The 22,147-nt window shown below is 37.9% G+C and overlaps 1 protein-coding gene across 1 annotated transcript in view; it reads right to left on the bottom strand.

The window, feature by feature from the left end:
- The window catches only part of LOC114531818 (dynein heavy chain 1, axonemal-like), a 42,014-nt gene that overhangs the window by 3,227 nt on the left and 16,640 nt on the right, over positions 1-22,147 (bottom strand). The window contains exons 33-72 of the mRNA XM_028553435.1: positions 21,889-22,043; positions 21,525-21,702; positions 20,892-21,086; positions 20,406-20,525; positions 19,954-20,109; positions 19,635-19,751; positions 19,263-19,403; positions 18,939-19,099; positions 18,380-18,537; positions 18,079-18,252; positions 17,453-17,538; positions 17,098-17,259; positions 16,428-16,598; positions 15,813-16,009; positions 15,236-15,371; positions 14,888-15,096; positions 14,574-14,742; positions 14,146-14,240; positions 13,976-14,072; positions 13,722-13,841; positions 13,449-13,574; positions 13,154-13,204; positions 12,960-13,058; positions 12,726-12,818; positions 12,561-12,641; positions 12,367-12,453; positions 11,770-11,961; positions 11,190-11,321; positions 10,665-10,910; positions 10,382-10,531; positions 9,698-9,858; positions 4,603-4,828; positions 3,853-3,963; positions 3,630-3,714; positions 3,022-3,173; positions 1,562-1,761; positions 1,066-1,165; positions 899-943; positions 467-757; positions 180-350 (exon numbers count right to left, since the gene is read on the bottom strand). Coding sequence (XP_028409236.1) covers positions 180-350; positions 467-757; positions 899-943; positions 1,066-1,165; positions 1,562-1,761; positions 3,022-3,173; positions 3,630-3,714; positions 3,853-3,963; positions 4,603-4,828; positions 9,698-9,858; positions 10,382-10,531; positions 10,665-10,910; positions 11,190-11,321; positions 11,770-11,961; positions 12,367-12,453; positions 12,561-12,641; positions 12,726-12,818; positions 12,960-13,058; positions 13,154-13,204; positions 13,449-13,574; positions 13,722-13,841; positions 13,976-14,072; positions 14,146-14,240; positions 14,574-14,742; positions 14,888-15,096; positions 15,236-15,371; positions 15,813-16,009; positions 16,428-16,598; positions 17,098-17,259; positions 17,453-17,538; positions 18,079-18,252; positions 18,380-18,537; positions 18,939-19,099; positions 19,263-19,403; positions 19,635-19,751; positions 19,954-20,109; positions 20,406-20,525; positions 20,892-21,086; positions 21,525-21,702; positions 21,889-22,043 — 5,796 coding nt within the window. The remainder of the gene's footprint in view (positions 1-179; positions 351-466; positions 758-898; positions 944-1,065; positions 1,166-1,561; positions 1,762-3,021; positions 3,174-3,629; positions 3,715-3,852; positions 3,964-4,602; positions 4,829-9,697; positions 9,859-10,381; positions 10,532-10,664; positions 10,911-11,189; positions 11,322-11,769; positions 11,962-12,366; positions 12,454-12,560; positions 12,642-12,725; positions 12,819-12,959; positions 13,059-13,153; positions 13,205-13,448; positions 13,575-13,721; positions 13,842-13,975; positions 14,073-14,145; positions 14,241-14,573; positions 14,743-14,887; positions 15,097-15,235; positions 15,372-15,812; positions 16,010-16,427; positions 16,599-17,097; positions 17,260-17,452; positions 17,539-18,078; positions 18,253-18,379; positions 18,538-18,938; positions 19,100-19,262; positions 19,404-19,634; positions 19,752-19,953; positions 20,110-20,405; positions 20,526-20,891; positions 21,087-21,524; positions 21,703-21,888; positions 22,044-22,147) is intronic.

The raw sequence follows: 22,147 nt of genomic DNA, 5'->3' as shown, positions 1-22,147 counted from the left end.
TACGATCAATTTCTATGTTGCTGGTTTAGGGTAGGAGCAATAGCGTGCAGTGACTACAGTACAATAATATTTCTAAAAAATAAGTCTTAGGTTGATAAAATCAAACTCGGCAGCATGTGACGCAGGAAAAGTCCTACATTCGACCACCCGCAAGAGCCACGACTCGAAAATGACCTTACCCGTTTACATCCGGCATAGAATTCATCACTAAATCCAGTAAATGATCTGAGAAGGTTTGCCTTAATTCCTCGAGGCGGTTCAACTGTCATCTTGGAGCCATTTTGAAGGATTGAGACAGGGAATTTAGGACTGGGCATACTGGTTAACCAAAGTCTAAAGTCACGATGAACCTAAGAAGACATCATTACTCAATCATCATCAGATAATCAATCATTCAACCAATCAATCAATCAATCAAAGAATGAAACAATCAATTATCCCAACAATTAATCAACCACTACTCTACCTTATCCACGTCAATATTTTCAATCAATCTTTCCAATGTGGGCATCCAGCTTGGCGAGAGATGACAATTCTGAAAGAACACCCATTTCCCCCTCTCCATCGCAGAACGCATCATTGCCTCAGCCCGTGGCCCCTGCCCCTGACCCAGCGAGATGGCGTTCAGCTTTTTAGAGAATCGCATTTCCTCGGCGAACTTGTACAGGTCTGCGGCTGGGTCGGTTCCAGTCGAGAGAACGAAGATTAAAGGACACGTGGGTGACGAGTCTTTGAACACCAAAGAAAGGTCTGCGGTCTGAAAGGGTTGAGGAAGAATTACAAAATTTAACCACTAGCGGAAAAAATGTCAATAAATGTCCTGAAACAGAATTTGCGATTGTGTCTTGCGCACAGGCACCTTGCGCTACGTGAATAAACCTTATATGAAGTATGTTACCTGTGGTTCGATAAACTTTTGCCCAAGATGTTCGGCAACAAAATCCTATTGAAAGAACAAGTATGAGACATCATCAACGCCGGCTGACTCTCTTATTTCTAACGGACGATCCAATTAGCGTATATAAGCTTTATATATTGAATATAGATATTCACAAATTCTATTACCTGCATCGCGTTCGTGACTTTGTCGGCGCGCAGACAACGTAGAACAAGGATTTTTTGGAAATGATCCAAATCTTTGTCCCACGAACCAGGCATGGGTTCCCTGCAATGATAGAAAAATACCTTAAATTTCTACACTAGCGCTTGATTTCTGCAATATGCAGCTTATTATATCTTCATCTGAGGAACACTTAATGAAAATACCTTTATTAAACAAAACTCTAAAGGGGAAGATCACAAATGTCATAAAGTTGTTGGAAAGATAATTGAAGTCTCTTTTGTTAAGACACTGGAAAGGAGACGTCTTTTGTATACTTCCAGGACGGACATGCACTTTGGGACTGACAGTGCCGTCCAGTATAAAGTTATATCTGACTCTTTAGTAGTAAAAATGGAACAGTAGGAGATGATTCTCCTGATGCTCGTTAAAAAACAGTTTGAGAGTAAGCTATAATACAGAAAAAGGCTTAATTTAGTTATGTTTATATATATATCTCACCTGTGCGGTTCAGTACTGTCAAAGATTCTTTTAAATCCCTGAAGATGTTTTCTGAAATCTTTGGCAAACCTCGCAAACTTCGTTAGCGCCGGTAAAGTCAAGATCTCATTCCAAGCTCGCTCCGAGATCCATTCCTCGGCAGGGTTGGGAACTTGTTCCGGGACAGTTGTTCCGCCTGCTAGGAGATAACGCCATTCATCCTTGAAAATGAAAATATACAAGGCTATAAAATATATATAAGTATATGAAGAAAACCAAAGGAATAAGGAAGAACATAAGGAGGCTAACAGGGAAATTACCGCGGTATTGAGGTATTGAACATTCAGCTCACATTTTTGCACTTCCTTCGTCATCATGCAAGTAAAACTTTAAAAAACGTTTGTTCGCGTCTAATATTCTGTGGCTTTTTATCGTTTTGAGAGCTGCTTTTAGCTCGGAAAAGAGAGACGAGGGGGGTTGGTGATTGCGTTCTATCCGTTGCCAGTGGCGTAGCCAGCCTGACGATTTGTCCCGCTACGCTAATATTTTGGTGTTCATTGACTGTGAAAACAATAAACTTCTAAGGAAATGAATATTAAAATAAATCGTCAGGCTGGCTACGCCACTATCCGTTGCCCCTCCTTAAGGCAGCTTATGGTGTGCGAATAATCATTATTTTAATCATTTCCTATTCATGCATATATTTATCTTTTTGCCTGCTCGACAAAATCTGATATTAAACCCAACGCACGTCATGGAGCTCTTTTAACCAAAATGTTTTTCCGCTTTCCACTATCTAAAGTATGCCTCAAATGCAGTGGTATTAAAAATTGATTATGTCCAAGATGGCTTAAGTGTCGTCCGACGGCGGAATGTTGGCAAGTATCAAGGAGTAAAGTTTCAGCTTTTTCATGAATGGGTCGAAAGTGTCCATATATTACACTGTAAGTTGACATCGAGTTTAGCTCGCTTCAAGCCTGAAACTCCGGGTTTTCCTTTCCGGTTTAAAGCAGTACACCAACAGTGGTGTACGTAGCCATGCAGCCTGACGATTTTGTCCCGCCATGTAAATCATGAGTTATCATAATTATTCATATCTTTGGAAATTTATTATTTCACAGTCCATGAAAACTAAAATATTAGCATGACGGGACAAATCGCCATGCAGGCTGGCTACGCTACTGCATGAGCACCAAGACACTACAAGATCACTACCAGTTTGTGTAATTCTGTGCCTCTGACAAATAAGTGCTTGAGATGAAGGTTGATTATACCTAGATTAGTAAGATTACATCAATCCCTTGTTGGTTATTGATATCGCGAATAGTGATTTGTCACGAAAATCTGGTAATCGGCTAACCCGTTTTTATCGGTCACCGTGGGGCCGTCTTGATATGAATTGAATACGAATATTTGCTCGTCTTGAGATGAATTCAGTGTTCACATGTTCTCTTATCTTATGTGATCCAAAAATTACTTACAATATCAATCTTATCTTCATTCTGTAAGATTCTGACGCACACCAGAAATGAAAACAACAGTTTATGCTTCTCAAAAAGACTGCGACAAACATTACAGTAGAGACTGAAGGTGAAATACTCATTCACATTTTCAATACGTTGAGCGATGTTATCTTAGAAGAATACAGAAAAAACACAACAATTAGTTCCTGCTTAAACTTTCTTCAGTTGATGAATTATTCATTTCTATTCACAGGAACATAATTTGTTATTTGACTATTTGATAAAAAGAAAATCGAGAATATATTGGATAGATGCATATATGCATGGGCTCAATGTTTGAATAGTACAGAAGGATAGCTAAAAGATAGCTTGCGAATGCAAATCATTCTTAATAAACAAGAAAAAAATAAATCAACTTAATTCTTTAATCTTGAGTGGTTGAAGAGGTAATTTTTCCACAGTCAACCAATATGGCGCCTAACGGCAGATTGTGACGTCATACGCAAACCAAGAATGATGATGAATAATAAAAAGCACATTATCCACCTGTCTCGTGACAAGTTGATGCATCATGAGAATTAATGCTATATAGATCAGCGTAGTGAAGAAGTTGATTATATTTGTACCTGCTTGCTCAGCGTTTGCAATACTGTTTAGAAAAATACTGATAAACCATTCCAAGGAATACTGATACATTGGATCGATATTTGCCTAATTAAAATAACAAGAAATAAAGAAGATAATTTAATAAAAAACATTACAATAACATTTTAATATCTCGCTCAAAACAGACCAGAGCAGTGAGAAGGGAGGTAGTCTATTATTTGCATTATCAAGATTTTATCTTACCAAGTCATAGGTGCAAAAGAACAATATTCGTGTCCGCACAGCCACGGGAATGTACTGACTTCTGGTCTCATCAATGTCATTTTCTGTTTGTTCAGCAATAACCACTTTTGCCTGTGAGATACCATATTATTTCAACAACCGCTAATAACATGAATGAATCAGTGGGTGATATCTAACGTACTTTAAGCTAACTAACTAACGAATGAATATTTAGTATTAATATAGAGTTTGTCTTAATTGTTCAGTTAGCTTCGCTTCTGTAAATAACCAAAAATAACCACGCAAGCGGCAAGCATGCAAGGTTCTTTCTAGACCGTCTGAAAATGATGAAGGAATCTCTCAAAAAACACCTTGAATGACGATAAATTAAGGAAGCACCATAATCTCTAGTATCTAAACTTATTTTAGTTTTACTTCGAAAGATAGTAAAATTAAGCAATCATATATCATATGATAGTTCTACCAAGTATTAATTTTAGGTCATGTAAAAATTTATATTTTTTCAATGGATTTAGAATTACGACTTGAGTTTAACTTCTATTGATGGAAAGGAACAACAAGAAAAAAATTTGCACAAAACACACTTCTGAAGATCTTTCCCGGCTGAATATATTCAGGTCATCGGCTGAATATCATTAGCCATGAACTATTCCGATACCCAGTTGTGTAAGGTCTGATAACCATCTATTTTCTGATCAAGAGCGTTAATAAATATCTTCATGACAGCTATATTTCAAGAAGCCTTTTTACCTTAATCTCACCAGCTTTAACTTTAGATGCCTCGAGAGTTTGAATGAGGTCCACATCATCAACAGGATTTCCTTCCGATGCTGATAATTTGTGTAATATCTTGTCTTCGATCTCTTTCAGTTCCTGTTTCATCTTGGCATTGCTCACAATAAGTTGATTCTTCGCTTCCTCGAGATCTGGTCTCTCTTCTGCTACTGCGATAGCTAAAAGCTGGTCTTCTAAACCACTAAAATAAATTGGAGTTTGCATTAGTGCATTTGATCACTAAATCGATTAGATGATGAAATGAAAAGGCATTTTGTCTTTTATTGTTTTATTGTCTTAATCCGGACAGGCAGGGGCGTAACTAGAACGATAATTGGGGGGGGGGGGGGGGGTGAATATTCATATGTTCAGTTCTGCCCGACGGATTTCTATTGTAAGCAACTGCAATTACAAAAGAAATCCGTAGGGCAGAACTGAATAAATTATATGAATATTCACCCCCCCCCCAATTATCATTCTAGTTACGCCACTGCGGACAGGCACTGACTCCACCAATGACCTGACTGTACCAAGAAGACTGTTTCTTAGAACGAGACAAAGAATATACGCGGGGGATGGTTTGCATTACCTGCCCCTACAGAGATAAACGTTCGATGCGAAGTAGTATAGCAATTCATCATATATTTTGTGCAATGTATACAAATTATTTTTTTACTGAGCGCAGAAACATTGACTCTCTGTCGTCCGTGTCATCTTTGGTGTTTAAAATGCTTTGCTTGACTCCCAGCCACTAATTCTCGTATATTTCAATTTATCAGTCTTTCTATCCGTACGTCTCATAGTTTTTAAGTGACGGCGTGCTTCGACACTTATGATGCAATAACTGCGTTTATAATATAACATTTATAGTACGCGCGTGCTGATTGGTCAAGAAGCATGTTTCTATAACTGTATAGAAACACTGGAATTTTTCCGCCGAACTTGACAAGCGAAGCGATCTAATGAGAATTTGTATATATATATAATAATTATAATATTTGTACAAAATCTTTTTAATGAGTTTTAATGAGTTATATTATAAAAGAAATAGAAAACATTTTTTCCTGTGTTTCTATATAGTTATAGAAACACTTGTGAGAGTTTGGCCTTGGGAGAACTCGGAATAACGTGGAAAAACTCACCGTACGGGCTCGTTTCCCCACTGATTATTTCTCGTTCAATATAAGTCCCACATGTTTTTCTATAACTGTATACAAACACGGAAAATATTTTCTATTTCCAAATAATTGTGTCTCGATTTCGAGATGACTTCCACTGGCATATATGACGTCATACTCCCACAGGCATACATGACGAAATTAATTATGTAGAATAGCGAGCTTAAGGTGGCTGGATATAGTAAAAGTATAAAGATATTAGTATAAAAACTCTGCTAAAGAAAACCACAGATCATTATTTCTACCTTAGGTAGCCTAGTCCAAGCGGTACGTCATACTATGTTATAGTATATGACACATTAGCGGGCTGCATAAAAATCCGTGCTTTACCAACTATATAGCACACAAGACGACTTTTTAGCTTAACCCTCGGCTAAAGCAAATCTTTACATTAATTTCTTTTAATCGCTTCTTTATAAAGTTGAATATCTTTAATATTTTCTGGTCCGATAGAATTCATATTTTCTAAAGTTTTAAAACGAACAGTGGTTCAGAAGCACATTAACTTAAACAACGGAATAAAAACTAACCCAGGGTTAGCGCTAACCCAGCTTTGAACAACTGCCCCCTGAATGTTGGGTACCTGAATTTAGTACAGCACCTAGAGATCAGCAGAGTCTAGTAAAACATATGCGGTAACCTGCATGTGATTAGTTTAAAGTAGCAGTATGACTGTTGAATTGAAATGAATCGGTTGGACTAAACAAACTACTATTAACACAACACAACAGTCAACACAATAGTCTACACAGAAAGGGTAGCCGAAATTAAATAAGCGTCATAAATGCCAATCACACTTTATTCTGAGGCAAAGACTAGACGATTACTTATGTGAACGTAAATATACATTAAAAGGCTCAAACATTAGTGAATAATAAGTAGGCCTATATACCTCTCGGTCTCTCCTATATTTCGGATTTATATCTATTAGTTGCAAAGCTCATGGCTGAAATGCACGCGGTCATAGAAAAATTTCGGAGAAACGTTTTTTACTTTTTCTGGCCTTTACGTTTGAATCGTTTCAGAGAAACGTTTTTTATACTTTTCTGGCCTCTTAGTTCTCCGAGGCTGTTTAGATTGTATGCAAATAACTACCCGCCATTTTGTTTATAAATTATTGGCAAAATCATCTATTGTACTGCAGTAGAATTAGGCCCCGTTTCCATGCACGTAGTCGTAAGTGCTGCAGTGTATGGGCTGCTTTCCACTGTCGCGTTTTTCATACGCACGTAAAAGTCAGAATTATCACGAATGCACGAGAAAGAACGTTTTGTGGTAACTTGACAATGAGCATTGACAAGAGTTTGTACATTTTAATTAAAGAGACGGCTGTGCACTTTAAGAGGGTTTCTAGAAATCATCTGTTATAGTAGTAATTTAATAATTTGCAAATATTGGAAAATGTCTGACGCGTGAAAACGGTTTATAATGACCGCGTTGCCAATCATGTTTATTTAATCTATACCAATACGCACACGAAACCGTTTCCATGTTTCGTCAGAGGCAATCGATGGAATAGACTAGAAATAGTGTATTAACGCAGTGATACAAATGCGACCGTGATACGTTTTATCAGGTGGCAAATATCAGGAGGGAGTTCACTTTCCGTGCTATCAAAGAGCTATGTACCTAAATAATTAAATTCTAATTGTTACTACATCAAAAGCACATTTTAGATGCCCGACATTTAGGATGCATTCAACAATCTGTGTTCACACGAATATTTTACGCGACGAAAGTTAGCGTAACCGACAGTTCCCTGAACCAACGCCCCCCCTGACTGAGAAATGAATGAAAATAGATCTTTTCGGTAATTACGTCACAACATTTTAACACCACGTTTTAAATTTAGAATCACCTTAAATGAAGTGGATTTCATGCTTTACTCTCACGCGTCACGTGCAAAGATACAAAAGATTGTTCTTCAACACATGCATGGAAAATATTTTTTTATTTCCACCAATTAATGTGGAAATAACCCATAACACGTGAACAAGGCTGAGGGGCCAAGACCGCGAACCTAGTACCCGCGTTATGGCTTATTTCCATACTTATTAAGTTATTAGTCGAAATGAAAAATGTACGGGTTATATACAGAAGGATGTTTTGTATCTTTGCACATAGCTTGTGGGAGTAAAACTTGAAATCCATCTCATGGTTCTAAATTTAAAACGACAATGTTGTGACGTAACTATTGAAAAGGTCTATTAGAAATGTCAATCACGACGTCATTTAGAATTTTAGTAATATGTCCAACCTAGTGGTCCAACCTGACAGACAGACAGAGCAGTTTCGGAACCGATGCATGCTTGCATGCGTGTATGATATTGGATATGATATTCCTATTTGTTGTGAACGTGCTACTTTTCCTATCAGGAATTTCTTTGAATTCTTTTGTCATATTCAATTTCTGGAAATGCGCGCAGCTGCGAAAAAAGTTGTGTTATTTCATGATCTTGGTCCAGTCGTGTGTCGATTTGCTTGCGGTTTCAACCAGCAATCCATTGGTTTCTCTTATCGCGATGTTATCGCTGACTGGAAAGCTTCGAGGATACCCAAGCTGGGTGGATATCGCTTTGAGCTTGTCGAATATGTTTCTCGTTTTTACTTTCTTGGCTCTTTTAGTCATGAATTTTGATCGATATATGTCGATATCGTATCCTTTTATCCACCTTACGTCAGTAACCAAGGAAAAACTTATAACTCTTCTTGCAGTACTAATGATGATAGAACTGATTTTGGGAGGTATGTCGATAAACAACATGGTTATTCCCATGTATATGCATGCTATAATAATCGCAACTATCATTATTCCTCCAATGGTGTTTTTTAATTACAAGTTATTTCAAACTGTGAGGGAAAGACGTACAGTAAAAAATATAGCAATTGCGAAGAAAAGGACGGCGTGTCCTTTGCAAAATATATCGAGTTGCTTGCTGGTTGTCGCTTGTATAGTGATTCTGAGCCTTCCTTTGTTCGTATATATTGGGCTGAGCATGGTTTCGAAAGAATCGACGGCATTGTCAGATACAGCGAGTCAAGCAGGACTTTGGTCAAAAACAATACTCTCAATGAATTCAACATTGAACTGCCTAATTTTTTACTGGAAAAACGACGATTTGCGCACACAGGGATTGAATTCATTGAAAGTTATTAAAAAAATATGCGGCGGACAAAACCAACGACATTCTACAGAAGTATAGACTATAGATAAAATAACACGGTTTTAACTATCCTTGATGTAATATTAGGTCTATATAAATGTGTTGACTGGTAATTGTTCTTGTGTTATCCATAATCAATGGTACATTGATTCTGTAAATATGGTGCAGACTGCATGGGGTCTAGTTCTGTGTCTCTTGTATCGAAAAGAGCTTACTGCGTGACAGCGCGTCTATCAATCTTTTCTATTCTGATGAGATTCCGTCATATAGGTCTCCTTACATTCCTCTAAACTTTAGCCTTTTCTTTACGACAGAGTTTCCGGGTGAAGACAGTAGGAATTAGTACCCTACCCCCGGGCTGTGGTACCCTTTGATAAGTTTCCATGCCATTGTCGCGGTAATCATCGTAGGACAAAATGACCAACAACTGCCCATTTTGAAGTTGAGGACTGGTAATAATGGGGTTGCAAATGCATCTTGGGAACGTTTTTAAGATGTCAACAGAGAGTTCGTCCCCCCCCAAATAGCCCTTTCATGCACGGTCACTGCTAATATTGTTAGTCAATATTAGAATTTTCCTATTAGAATTTGCTAGTCAAAGGATCTCCTTTCCTTCAAGTGCAAACTATAGGCTAACGAGGAAAAATGTTCGAATCTTCGCGTGCATGTTTCAATGCCTGTCTGTGTTAATGGACAAGGCAAGGCTAAAATCATTTCTTGTTTACTCACCTTGGAGCAAGAGTGAAGTTTACAATAGTGACCTTGGTAGATACTTCTGGAGTATAATGTGGATTTGGTAGTTTAGTTGTGATGTAGAACTTGAAGTCATCATGATAGGGTATGATTGCATCGCCTAGTTTGATTACTGTACTGCCAGATTGCTTGAATGTCTGAAATGAAAGTCATTTTATTACGCAGTCAAGTTTGTCATTTTATTACGCAGGCTTCGCAACGCGTTACAGAATTTAGAGAAAAGGTATTGCATGGTAACCTATAAAGTGTCGACGCTGACAGCCACTACCACACGACTCAACCCTACACGGTCAACACAGCACCGCTAAGAAACACCTAAACCACTTTACCATTGTTACATCATGCATATACCATATATATAATTCCTCATATCACGATACATTATTCCAGAATACACCATACCATATAACATCAGACCATTCTATACCATGAAATATCACTCATCAAGTCAATAGTACGTTACATCACCATAATATATACAACACGTTAGAATACCATGTTGTACTATACTTCATTACACCACATCCAATGCTAAACATACGATAAACCGTTAAACGCTATCCGGCGAACTAACCTTACCCTATCTTACTGAACCAATAAACACAACATTCGATAAACTATATTTAGTCACCTCTGCCAAGCCACGCTATAAAAACGTACCTGTTTCAACAATATCGGTTCCAAAGCTGGGTCCAACTCCTCGCCGACATTTTCCAGCAAACATGGCTTTCCAAACCTCACAGCATTTTCAAGACTTCGTAAGAAATCCTTGTCTGTCAATTTAACGACATCCACTCCACTTTCTTTTTCCTACGGAGCAAATATCAAAAGAAAAATTCATACTAAGTTCTGAATACAACAAGTTCGCATTCTATTTGTAGCGCCTTGTCATAAACCTGAGTGTGAACGAAATGATCAATTTACACATCAGAAAATTAAATACCATATTCTTAATCCATTTGTTGGCCTGTGCCTGCGGATCAATGAAAAGCGGCCATCTCTGTGAGTTCTGTACAATAACGCCGTTTTCGACTGACAACGTGTCCCTAGGCAGGCCGGCGATCTGCCAATTTCTGATTTTTACCGCATCTCCAAGAATCGAGACGAGAGAGCATGTTTCTGAATGAGGGATCTCAAGCTGAACCAAATGATTCAACCATTCAGCGACCATGGCTGCACGGTATTCACCCTAAATATCAACACATAACCACATGAGATGGATTTTGATTCGCCTGAAAAAAGGCAGTATAATAGCAATCGGCATCCGCATGAGAACTATGTCTTCAGTTTATACGTCTCTAGTTATTGCTGGGGAGAGCATGGAATAGGTTGCGGTCAGAGTAAAAATTAAGAGTCACACAATCCGGTATGTATTAAACTGTCATGAAATTCGTGATTCGTAACAAAACAGGTCTATATTATTTTATATGCACAGCGATAGTTTACTGGATGTCTTCATAACACTTACTGTAAACGTTCCAAGATACGCAATCACCCCAGATGAAATCATGACGTCACCGACAACGTTAATAATCTGGCCATCAAACTCGGTAACAGACTCTTGCCATCGACCTTTCTCGTCCACCAGGCCACCGATAAGCTGCAAGTTAGAGAATTATATCAATCAGTTATTTGTGCTCAGTTTCAATACAGGAAAAGAGCAAAAGTACCCAGCAAAACACAGTCAACCTGCACACACTCTTTCCCATGCAAATATGTTCTCAATATCATCAGTTAAATGTTTTTGCAGGACTTGAAACGCGCCACGCGGTACAAAGATGCACCACGTAATCAGCTACTCTTGTTTTCCAGCGCCGTCCATTTTATATCTGATCCTGTTCAACCTAGTTCAGAGTGCAATGACCCGTTCGATCATTGTTTGGTAACAATTTCGGGCGATGTTACAAAATGTTTCAAGAAAAATTCGCAAAAATTAACAGTCAACATTGCGTTGTCCGATAATGGCTGACAATATGGTCCATAGCATAGCAGCCTCAGAACGTTAATTTTTCAACTTTTCCTAATACGAGACTATAGTGACATCTTACCTTTTCAGCTCGTGTTAGTCTAGCAGTACACAACTCCGTTTTATACTCCAGCTCTTCTTTCTTAGCAATACATTCATCATATTTTGCCTGAAGTGAGGCAATGCCTTCCTCAACCTCTCGTAGTCTGTCTTTCGCCTCACCCAGGATACGCTGTGTTTCTTGCAAGTCTTCGGTCGCCTTCTTTAGAGCTTCCTGGGAGTTAAAGTGTATTGTCAGGGAGTGATCATGTTAACGTTATTGATGCTGGTTGAGTGGCTGTATCTATTTCTTGAAGTCCAGATATCGCTTGATTATTCTGTTTACTAGTGGGTACCCTACGCACTAAGTCAGGCAATTCTGAATAAATCTTCAGAATAGCAATTTTATTTAAACTGGGTGGCTCTCTCTTGACAAAGCCATGATCAATAAAGGAAATTAAAGAAATTTAGCTAAACTTTTCATATTCATACCGAACAGTTCTATGAAGAATGATAAAGAAAGGTGTAGAGTTCAAAAAAGGCAATACAACTATAACTAGTGCTGCATGATGGAGTTTAAATGAGGGCACTTTATTCAGATGAAGCTAAGAAGAAATTAGCATTTAACAAGACTACTTACCCTTTTTGGTGCCACTGATTTTGCAACGAAGTGATATTTATGCATGGCTCTCACCCAGAGGCATATTGATGTACACGCTTTTGAAACCTGGAAAAAATTGAAAATACTCAAATGTGCTATTAAACTCCCACTAAAATTAAAAGAAAGATCTATGTTGTCTGGGGCTCCTTCTTTGGAATTGCTATAAACCCTACCTTTGCAATCGCCGCAGGAGTAAAATCTTCATTGTCGATGTAAGGCTGGATCTTCTGAATATTACTGTCAGGGATGTTATCCTTAATATGAATGCAGTTAGTTAGCAAGTAGTGTATTTATATAAAACATTATAATGTTACAGAATGAAAACTAGTAAGACTAACCTTGTCAAATTTGAATAGGCCTTCCAGAAACTTTGCAGGATCTTGTAGCAATGCTTTACCAGGTTCCCAATAGTCATCGACCTTAGTGCCAACCTGGTTCACAACAAATATAGAAGAATATATTTTATTTCAGAAGAATGAATTTTAATGAATTTCAAAATCGTTTTCAGAAATATGAAATATCACACTCGTAATAATCCCATTAATTGAACTAGGTTAAATAGAGAAGTTCACCTTTTCCCCAGCAACTTTCTTGGGTTTAACTCCCTTGATGATACACACAGCATCAATGACCAACTTCACACCTGGTGGAGGTCGCTGAAGTGCCCGCACCTGAAATGAAGGGTAAAAAAATATATCAGTTGAATGCTGTGTTTTCAGTCATGCACGTGATATTTTAGTTTGCTTTCTGTATTGAGATCAGTTACCTCGACAACATCATTCCTGTTGAGCGATTTCAGACTAGTTAGAGCGGCTTCCTATGAGAAAGAGCGATGATAAACATCTTTGATAAACACCAATGAAGACATTGTTTTCGCCTACCAATACACCTTCCTTCTCATCTACTTCCGTTTTCCTATTCCTTTTAGTTCAATATGTCCCCTCTCGCTTAATTGCATATCCTAATGGTAGTGGGTATGCTTAATGGCATGCATATTTTGTCCAGAGCATAAGATCTACCATCTTTATTATCCAAACAAAGCAACGAAATTAAGCGCGTACCAAAGCGGGCAGAGCCTCGTCAAGATCTCTCTGAGCATCGTCAGCAATCGCTTGAGTTTCTGTCGCCTTCTTTGTCGCCTCAATCTCCTCGCGTTGTACCACGACTTTCGTCTCATTTGCGACCACCTGAAACAAACGAGAATAAACTAATATTTGCCATCCTTGACGACTCTTCCATTCTGAACTGGTCCGGTCTGAACGCTTCAGTAGGCATGCATCCATCTATCTGCAAATATTTTAGCAAAAACAACTGTGAACTCAAAATCTTCTAACACTATCTTTCTTGATTTGTTCCATTGTATCCTCAGTGTCTTTGGCAGCCTGGGCCAGCAATGGCTGCATCGACTCCAGTTCTTCTTGTAACTTCTCAACCTCTTCAGCCGTTGATAGCAACTACGAACAAAAAGAAACGAATGATACACCTTAACGATACATCTTAAAACTTCAATCACACACAGCATAATTATACATTTAAATGTAAAAACGCCGAAAAATGGAGTTGAATGAAACGAATAACGATGTTTTACCTTATCAAGGCCAGTTTTAGTTCTGTTCCTTGCATTGACAATTTCAGATTTTTTCAGTGTTACAAGCTTGCGAAAAGTACCCAACAAATCCAAGTAACTGAAAAAGGAAAATTCAAAGCATTTTAGTGAATTCATAACTGCTTGTATGTCTTCAGGGAAATATACTTTACCTTGTAGGGGTGACGTAGTTATATCTTGAGAGTTCAGCAAGATATTTCTTAGATTTCATCGCTACAGATTGATGAATAGCTCCGCACATGTCAACCTGTTGCAAGATAATAACTGGTTAGTGGAGCAGTTCTCATATCAACGAGCAGTGATATGCTACATGTTGAGATTCTGTGGTAAATATTTTTTTTTTTGACAGTACACTTTAATTTATATATAAGAGCACATTCAGTTAAGCATTTCATGCGTTGTAAAACACTGGCCAATATATGAAATGGCTGCCACCATGTGATCTATAGAAAGAATATTTGAAGATAGAGCAATTTAGTTGCCATTTAGTTAGAATCAAGAGAACAGTTGAAAACTCATGCAGATATGGCTTTTAAGGATAGAAGTATGTTTAACACTTAAATATGTTGAAACTACTTACCAATCCCTGAGTGTAAGGTGAATCTTCTAACTCTTGTATTTCGCCAAGGAATGTTGTGGCTACGGATTGCAAAGCCTCCTCGGGCCACTCTGAGAACCAATCAATTGTACAGCAGTTGACGAGGGAAGGAAACTGGCGCAATCTTGCACGGAATATCTCACCTATTGGACTGCATGAAGAACAGAACATGATGTGGCAGCGAGCTTACGAGTTGATTTTTGAATAAGTTGGAAAATACTTGAATTGTGCATTGCGTGAGTCTGCAAGGAGTCAAACCTAGTAAAGTAAATGGGACAAGAAGAAAATTTCTTTACCTCATGCATACGACCAAATGAATATTTGAGCGAACCAATTTAGTGTAAGCAGAATACAGGTTAGCTTTCGTAGGAGGCTGGCCAGAATCTTGAACGATCGGCTTCATTGTTGTGTAAATATTGTCGAGCTCATCAGGTTGATAAATATTGGGAACGTCGCCTGCATTTAGTATATTATTGAGATCTTCCAGAAAAGATTCGTCTTTAATCTGCATGAAACAAAAGAAATGATGGTCTTTTTCTAAAAATCACCTTGGAGGTGATGGTTATGGTATCTAACAATCTTTGTTCTTATCTTTTTCATTAAATATAGCACCATCTGTGCTGTTGAAAACCAATATTCCTCACCTGTGTATCAACAAATAGAAAAACAACAGGTTTATTTTCCAAGCCGGCTTTCATCATGACCTTCTTGACATCCTCCCGCCATTCTGGAACACCATAATTCTTTGCTAGTTCGATCTGGAAACATTCGTATTCAGCACTAAAATAACGAAATATAGAAAATGGAAGTTCTTTCGTGGTTTACTTAAAATTCATCATCAAATTCTGTAATAGTCTATATTGCTATTATATATGTTTCAGTATTTTTCTTTAGAAAAACAAGGCCCTTTGAAAATTACAATTTATTTTAAAATACGAGGATAGCGTGCTAAAAACAATGGGGACAACAATTTTACAATATAGCACAATTTTCCAATGCCACACACGGTAGCATACTATATATACATCATATGGTGGGCCATTACATCTATTTCATCGTACTACATATACCATATTGTACCATATGTACCACACCATACCATATACCCTACCCTACTTTACTGCACAATATCATAACATAAGATATCTTACAATACCACAATAACCACATCGAACAGCATGCATACTTTACCAAACGCAATACACATCCCATCATACTTACATATGAGCAGCCAAACGGGTCAAACTTTGCCTTCCACTACCGCCAACACCTAAAAGTAAAGCGTTGCCCAATGGCTGTCTGATGATACGACCAATCCTACAGACGTGCTGGACGGCATCTGTAAACAACACCAGTTTCATCTGTGCAGTATTAATCTGGTTATAATCTTCCAAATACTCCTCCAATATTTTAACCATCTAAGGATCAAAAACCAGCATTCAAAAACACGCATTACACGTACCTCTGTTTCATATATAAATCACGCCTCGACAGAGGCCTAATGCTCTCTAGAGTTCTGTAAATCATTAAATGTGTAACTGAATAGACTAAAAATGTCGTCGAATGTGAATGCGAAGTTTTACACGAAGTTATATTGTTTGATGTAAAAACAATTTCTGATGAGTTTGAAAGGATATCGGCATGCTAAGGCCTAGGTTATACGTCACATTTTGGTCGTGTCGAATGCAATTCAAACACTGGATAATGAGATGATAAACTATATTAAGCTTCATTGCAATCTCGTTATCTATTGTTCGAATGGCATTCGACGCGACCAAAATGCGACGTTTAACTTTGGCCTAAACCACATGATCTAATCACCATGCCTGGTCTCACCTTCTCATAATCACTGACTTCAGCATAAATCTTATTCTCCGCGTTTGGTATCATAAAATCGCCATAAACCAAAGGCACCTTATTTACAACATCTTCGTAAACGACATCAAAACCTGTGGTCATTTTTTCTCTCATCAAATTTATGAACCATTTTCTATCTTCATCGTTGACCTTTGGAGGAGAATATTAAAAAAAAGGTAGAATTGCAAAGCAACAGATGAAACTTGCAAGCAGTAAGGGAGGAATTTTACACATCAGGGGACGGTTGTATGAAAGCCGGATAGTGCTATCTACAGGATAGTGCTTTTTTCAAGCGCTTCAAAATCGCCAGTGGTTAGGAATAACTTTGATAAAATCTTAGTATTCCTAAATTGAGGATCCTCTTTAATAATTGTTGGTACAAAGGCTGAAATTTTATTGCTTTTCAAGCATGTTCAGAACGGTTGAAAAAATAAGGCCTTCGTACAACAGGCCCCAGCTTTGTTTAAAAACACAGAATACTTCCAAACACCATAGCTTCCAATAACATTGTTGGCAGACACCTTCTTAAGTGTTAAAAGCTAATGCCTCTCAGATGTAAATTAATTATATTCTTTAATGATGATGTGAAGAATATTCTACCCGCTATGACAGAAAAAAATTAATAGCTATATCAGGTATTTCCACCTACCAGACGGTCTTGAAACACGCGACAGTTTTCGTGAAACCACAAACGAAGAAGTTCAAGTTTTGATTCCAGTTTTTCCGGTTTTGCCATGAGAACGCCTTGGAAGACTTTCGACAAGTCGCGAAGGTTAAATGTGTAGTGACTTTTTGATGGAGTTGGGAGGAGCTAAAGGTAGCAAAAATCAAGAATAAAGTACCATATACCGCACCGCACAGTACAGTACAGTGATGTACGATACGATACTGTAATATACAATATCATCCTGCACACTATTATGTACAGTAGCTACTAGTTACTAGACACCATAATTTATTATGCCGTGCCATACAATATTGTATATAATATAAAAAGTACTGACCTGCGTGGTGATAGTATTGTAAACAGCGATAGTTTGCTGAACTAAATGACTGCCGAGATCTTCTTTGTTTTCCCCGTGGTAGGACTCTAAAAAATTTGATGATGATGACAAAAATGCTCTCAGATGATGAAAGTGCATCGGTGTTGTAGAATCAATAAAAAAGCTCTGACAATTTTGCATTTATCATAATAATACACTGCTCTATACCTTTCTTTAGTCTATTTTCTAGTCTAAAACTAAAAATAAACTGTCTGACCTGATATTTTGCTATAACCTAAAAAGGAACAATATGATATGGTTTAAGACCTGAATTTTTGATATCTCTTGATAGGTGAGAATACATACTTACTTCTGAGTAATGGAGAGAAAACACATACGAGCCCCATTTACACTACACTTAATTGATTGACACGGCACGCTATTAGTGCCCGTATCAATTTTATTCGCGCTCAGGTTACCAAAGCAATGGCCGAGCAAGAATGCAATTGGTACGAGTACACATTTTAGCCGTCTCGGGACATTACCCAGGTGATGTAAACCGGGGTATGGAACATACACAAATATGAAATTTTAATCAAATGATACTATAATGCTTCGTCTAAGAGGATCAATTAAAAATGGCCTACCTAGCCATCCCTTTAATATCGTTGAGAAAATTGTGAATTTGCTCGAGTCTTCCATTTCAGTGAAAGTGAGGAAGTTGAAATGACGTAATAAACGGGGAGTGACGGGGTTTCGACCCCCACCAGGTGGACCCATTGCCCCGAGTAAATTGATGTCAACAAGCTCGCGAAAAGCACCTGAGAAAAGAAAATAAACAAGACTGATTTACTTTTTTAATGTCCTCGATATGTATGTACGCTGAGGGGTACTCGTCATAAGGAAATTCGTCATGATAAAGAAATCGATATCATGTAAGTACCATACCTATCTGTTTTCTGTCGTACCATCCATTATGGTCACAATACTGTCGCAACAGCTCGTTAGGTGGCTGAGCACCGTAGGTTTCCAGAGCTGGCATGTTCAAATCGTCAATGAATATTAGAAACGTTTTTCCAAGAGGTGGACCAAACACACCTTTTCGTCTAGATGGAAATACAAAATTGAGTATCCTTTGATTGTGAAAAAACGTACGAAGGTGATCTTGAAAAGAATAGTTGATGTCGGCCAGGGTAGAACAGGGGGAGGGGGGAATGGGGTTACTGAATGGTCGGTCCCCAAATGCTTCCCCAGAAATTCATTAAATGCACGAGCTCCTGGCATAGACCATTAAAAGAGTTGACAATTATAAGGTTACTATTTTTGTTGGATCATGCTGTGGCAACACTTTATCGAAAGAATAGTAATGTAAAGAGCCGTTTGCAATTAATGGATCATGTTTTGTTTACGTTTCCTTCGGTTTAACATAGCAGCAAAAGACTCTTACTGAGCGCTGGAAACTGCCGAAGAGTTGAAAGAGTTAACAATAAACAATATCATTACGCACCTTTTATCCAGTTTACCATCAATAATATCTTGTGTTTGGTTAGCCGAAGTTCGTGCAGAAAAGGTGAGAAAATGGCAGAGATAATCTTTTGGCATATGTCTCAATAGTTTATCTCCAATACACAATGTTTTTCCAGAACCTGTTGGACCAACAGCTAAAACCTTATGAAAGGAACAGCAATGATTAACACACTATTGCGATTTTGGTCAAACTACTAGAGTGAAGGTTCTACAATTCACACGAATATATGAGAGCTTGGAAATACAAAAAACTCTTCACGACTTTAACGCTTTCTCAGCTCTCTTTGAGAGACCGAGCACTTACTTTCTTGTGGTTAACCAGCAACATTCCCAGGATGTGAGACCCACGAATCAAATCCATGGTTGGGACAATGATATCTGAGAAACGTGTTTCTGGCGTGATCGTTATTTTGGGCGCGCCTTCCAACCAATGCTTCCAACGAATCTACAAAAAGAGATGAAGTGACAAAACATCATGTTGAGATAAGATAAATAACAGAGGAAAAATACTTCGAACGGTATATTTTGCCATAAAATTGTATATCTTGAGCATATTTCATATTAAATATGTAAAAAAATCTATGGTAGAGTAAATATCATTTTCATAAATTGTACATATGTATTGCCTTGCATGCTCGTGTTGGAAATGTATATAATTGGAATTGCAAAATGGCACCTCGTTTGCACTCGATGATTCTTCAATTTCGTCATCATCCGCACCAAATTTGCTGATACCCGCGTCATCCAATGAATAATCATAAATCAAACCATCTTCAGGGAAGGGCATGCTTATCTATGAAACAAAGTAATACAAAAGAGTCAATAATAATTATAGAGACAGGTCCTGAACTGAATAGAAAATCTACCAGCAATCCATGCACAGTATTCTCAAGCCGGTATTTGAAAGTAAGAACTTGATGAGTGTCGTTTATACTCGGCAATCGAGTAGAATTGCAAGATTCTATCGTGTATTATAATTAAGAATTTCACAATACGTTTTCTTCTTTCATTTTTTCTCGTAGGAACTGACTGAATTTGTGTCGACTGTCACCATCACAGGTCGCACCAACCGACCAGATTAGGGCGAAGAAGAACCAAGGTTCAATCAACTGCTCAAGTTTGTCCAGGTTTTCTTGTGGTACGTCTATACCCTGAAGGACGAAATAACGAGATTAGACTGCAAATAGAATAACTCATTTTATAAACAAGACGGTCCTTCCTAACTGAAATCTTCACGCGCACTATAACCCATCATTCAAAAGACAGGATTGTGTTTTCAAACATGTCCAAAAGGCAAGGAGGTAAAAAGAATAAGATTATTGATTGAGCAAAACGTGGCCAATGCATCTTTTTTCTGCATGTCATTGTTTCTCACATAAAATTAGTGCATGTCTGGTGATTGATTTAAAGGACTATTAATGACATCAAGACTATCAACATCACCTACCTCGCGTGGATTGAAAGAAGCAAAGAATGAATCCAGAATATTCATCAGACTAAAGCAAACGTTACTGTCCACCGAGGGTACAAACTCTTTCATCTGTTTTCGAAGAAATTTGATGCTGACCTGTAGAAAAAAGCGAGCACAAGCTATAGTAGATCATGAATCTTTATTGTGTCAGTAGAAGGGTGCGAAAGGCCACAGAATCATGGAGTTGAAATTTTGTCTGAGTATATAATTTAACCCCATTCGCATTTGCGAAGTGGAATTTCACGCCATAGCTAACTTTGCCTTTATATCTTAGTGATCAGGACGGAGTGATATGTAGAAAAGGTAACTTCAGCCATTTTTTACAGGTAGTGACAGGTGATGATCTGATGGAAATTAAGCTTACATACTCAACTTCGACAATGAACAAGAATTGATAGGGAATCAAAAAAAAATACAATAAGTTAGTTTGGTTTATAAAAAACAAATACCCAATAAACGTACTTCCAAGAATCGGTCGAACAGTGATTTGAAGGTATCTCTGTGATCAAACACGGAATCAGGCAACTTTCGTAACCAACAGTCAACAAACGGTTGCAACCCAAGAATACTGGGCTCCAAATAAACCATACCGCATCGACTGACAGTGGCTGGGGATGCCACGGCAAGATCTTGAACCTCAAACATCATTGTCATTGACTATGAAAAAAAGTAAGATTATTTATTAAATGGTTTACATAATTATACTAATGACATACTGATTAGTCAATTTCAAGTGTTCAACATGGCCTCCTTATTTAGAAAAAGAAACAAAAATGAAAGATACAGCCAAATCAAGCCCTCAGGTGAAAACATCGAGAATTTCTTTGATTCATTTTTGGCAGTTCAAATTTTGCCCTTTCACACTAGCGTGTATGTCTATCATTTACGGTGGAACTCTTTCCAGTGTGTGAGCTCGAAGACCACGTATAGTTTTTAGGGTAAATGTAAACAGTTGTAAAATTTAATGCCAGGGCTAAAATAAAAAAGCAAAAATAATAAATATTCCAGAAAGGCTAATACGAGAAGACGACATTTCAATATCCGTAACATTTTTAATACCCACACTTTCGTATTAAAACTGACTTATTGCTTTACCTCAGTTAATTTGATAATTTCCCCACTGGTCAAACAGAGTTTCTTGTTATCATCTAACACTGTGTTCATGTTCTCAATCCAGACGGCGTCAACCGGACCATCAAAAAGATACCATTTCTTATCTGATGTTGAGCTCGAACTACCGTCACGAATCATTGACGAGAGAATACCGTCCGTCCTTAATGGCAAAAGAAATGAAAAGGCATGAGTGTGGTTATTGAAATAGGCTGAAAATATTTACTCGACAGCTAAGAGTTGTTGTGGTTTGGTTGTGCAGTATGCTGGCTGGACTATTGTATTCTATGATGTAAAGATGCCTGACAATTCAGGGGCTGCTTAAAATACCGCTGAACCTATTTCTTACCATTCATGTGTCATCAAATCAAACTCTCCATACAACTGCCCCATCGTGATTGACTTGGGATTCAAGACATACGTGTGAACTTCTTCAAATTGTGTGCCCGCCGGAGACATTTTGCCCTTTAATGACGTCATAGCTTTTTTCAAAACTTCGTAACACTGAAAAATTACGAAATAATACAAAGAGATTCAGCAATATACATTGGTTTTCTGGGGCTCTCATTGTTTCCCACGACTTAGCAACTGGTCCAAACCGGTCATGG

This window comes from Dendronephthya gigantea, unplaced genomic scaffold (genome assembly GCF_004324835.1).
Source record: "Dendronephthya gigantea isolate DGI-Jeju-01 unplaced genomic scaffold, DenGig_1.0 000074F, whole genome shotgun sequence".
In the NCBI taxonomy this organism is placed as follows: Eukaryota; Metazoa; Cnidaria; class Anthozoa; order Malacalcyonacea; family Nephtheidae; genus Dendronephthya; species Dendronephthya gigantea.
Note: the sequence above shows the minus strand (reverse complement) of the source record. Positions and strands in the feature narration are given on the sequence as shown.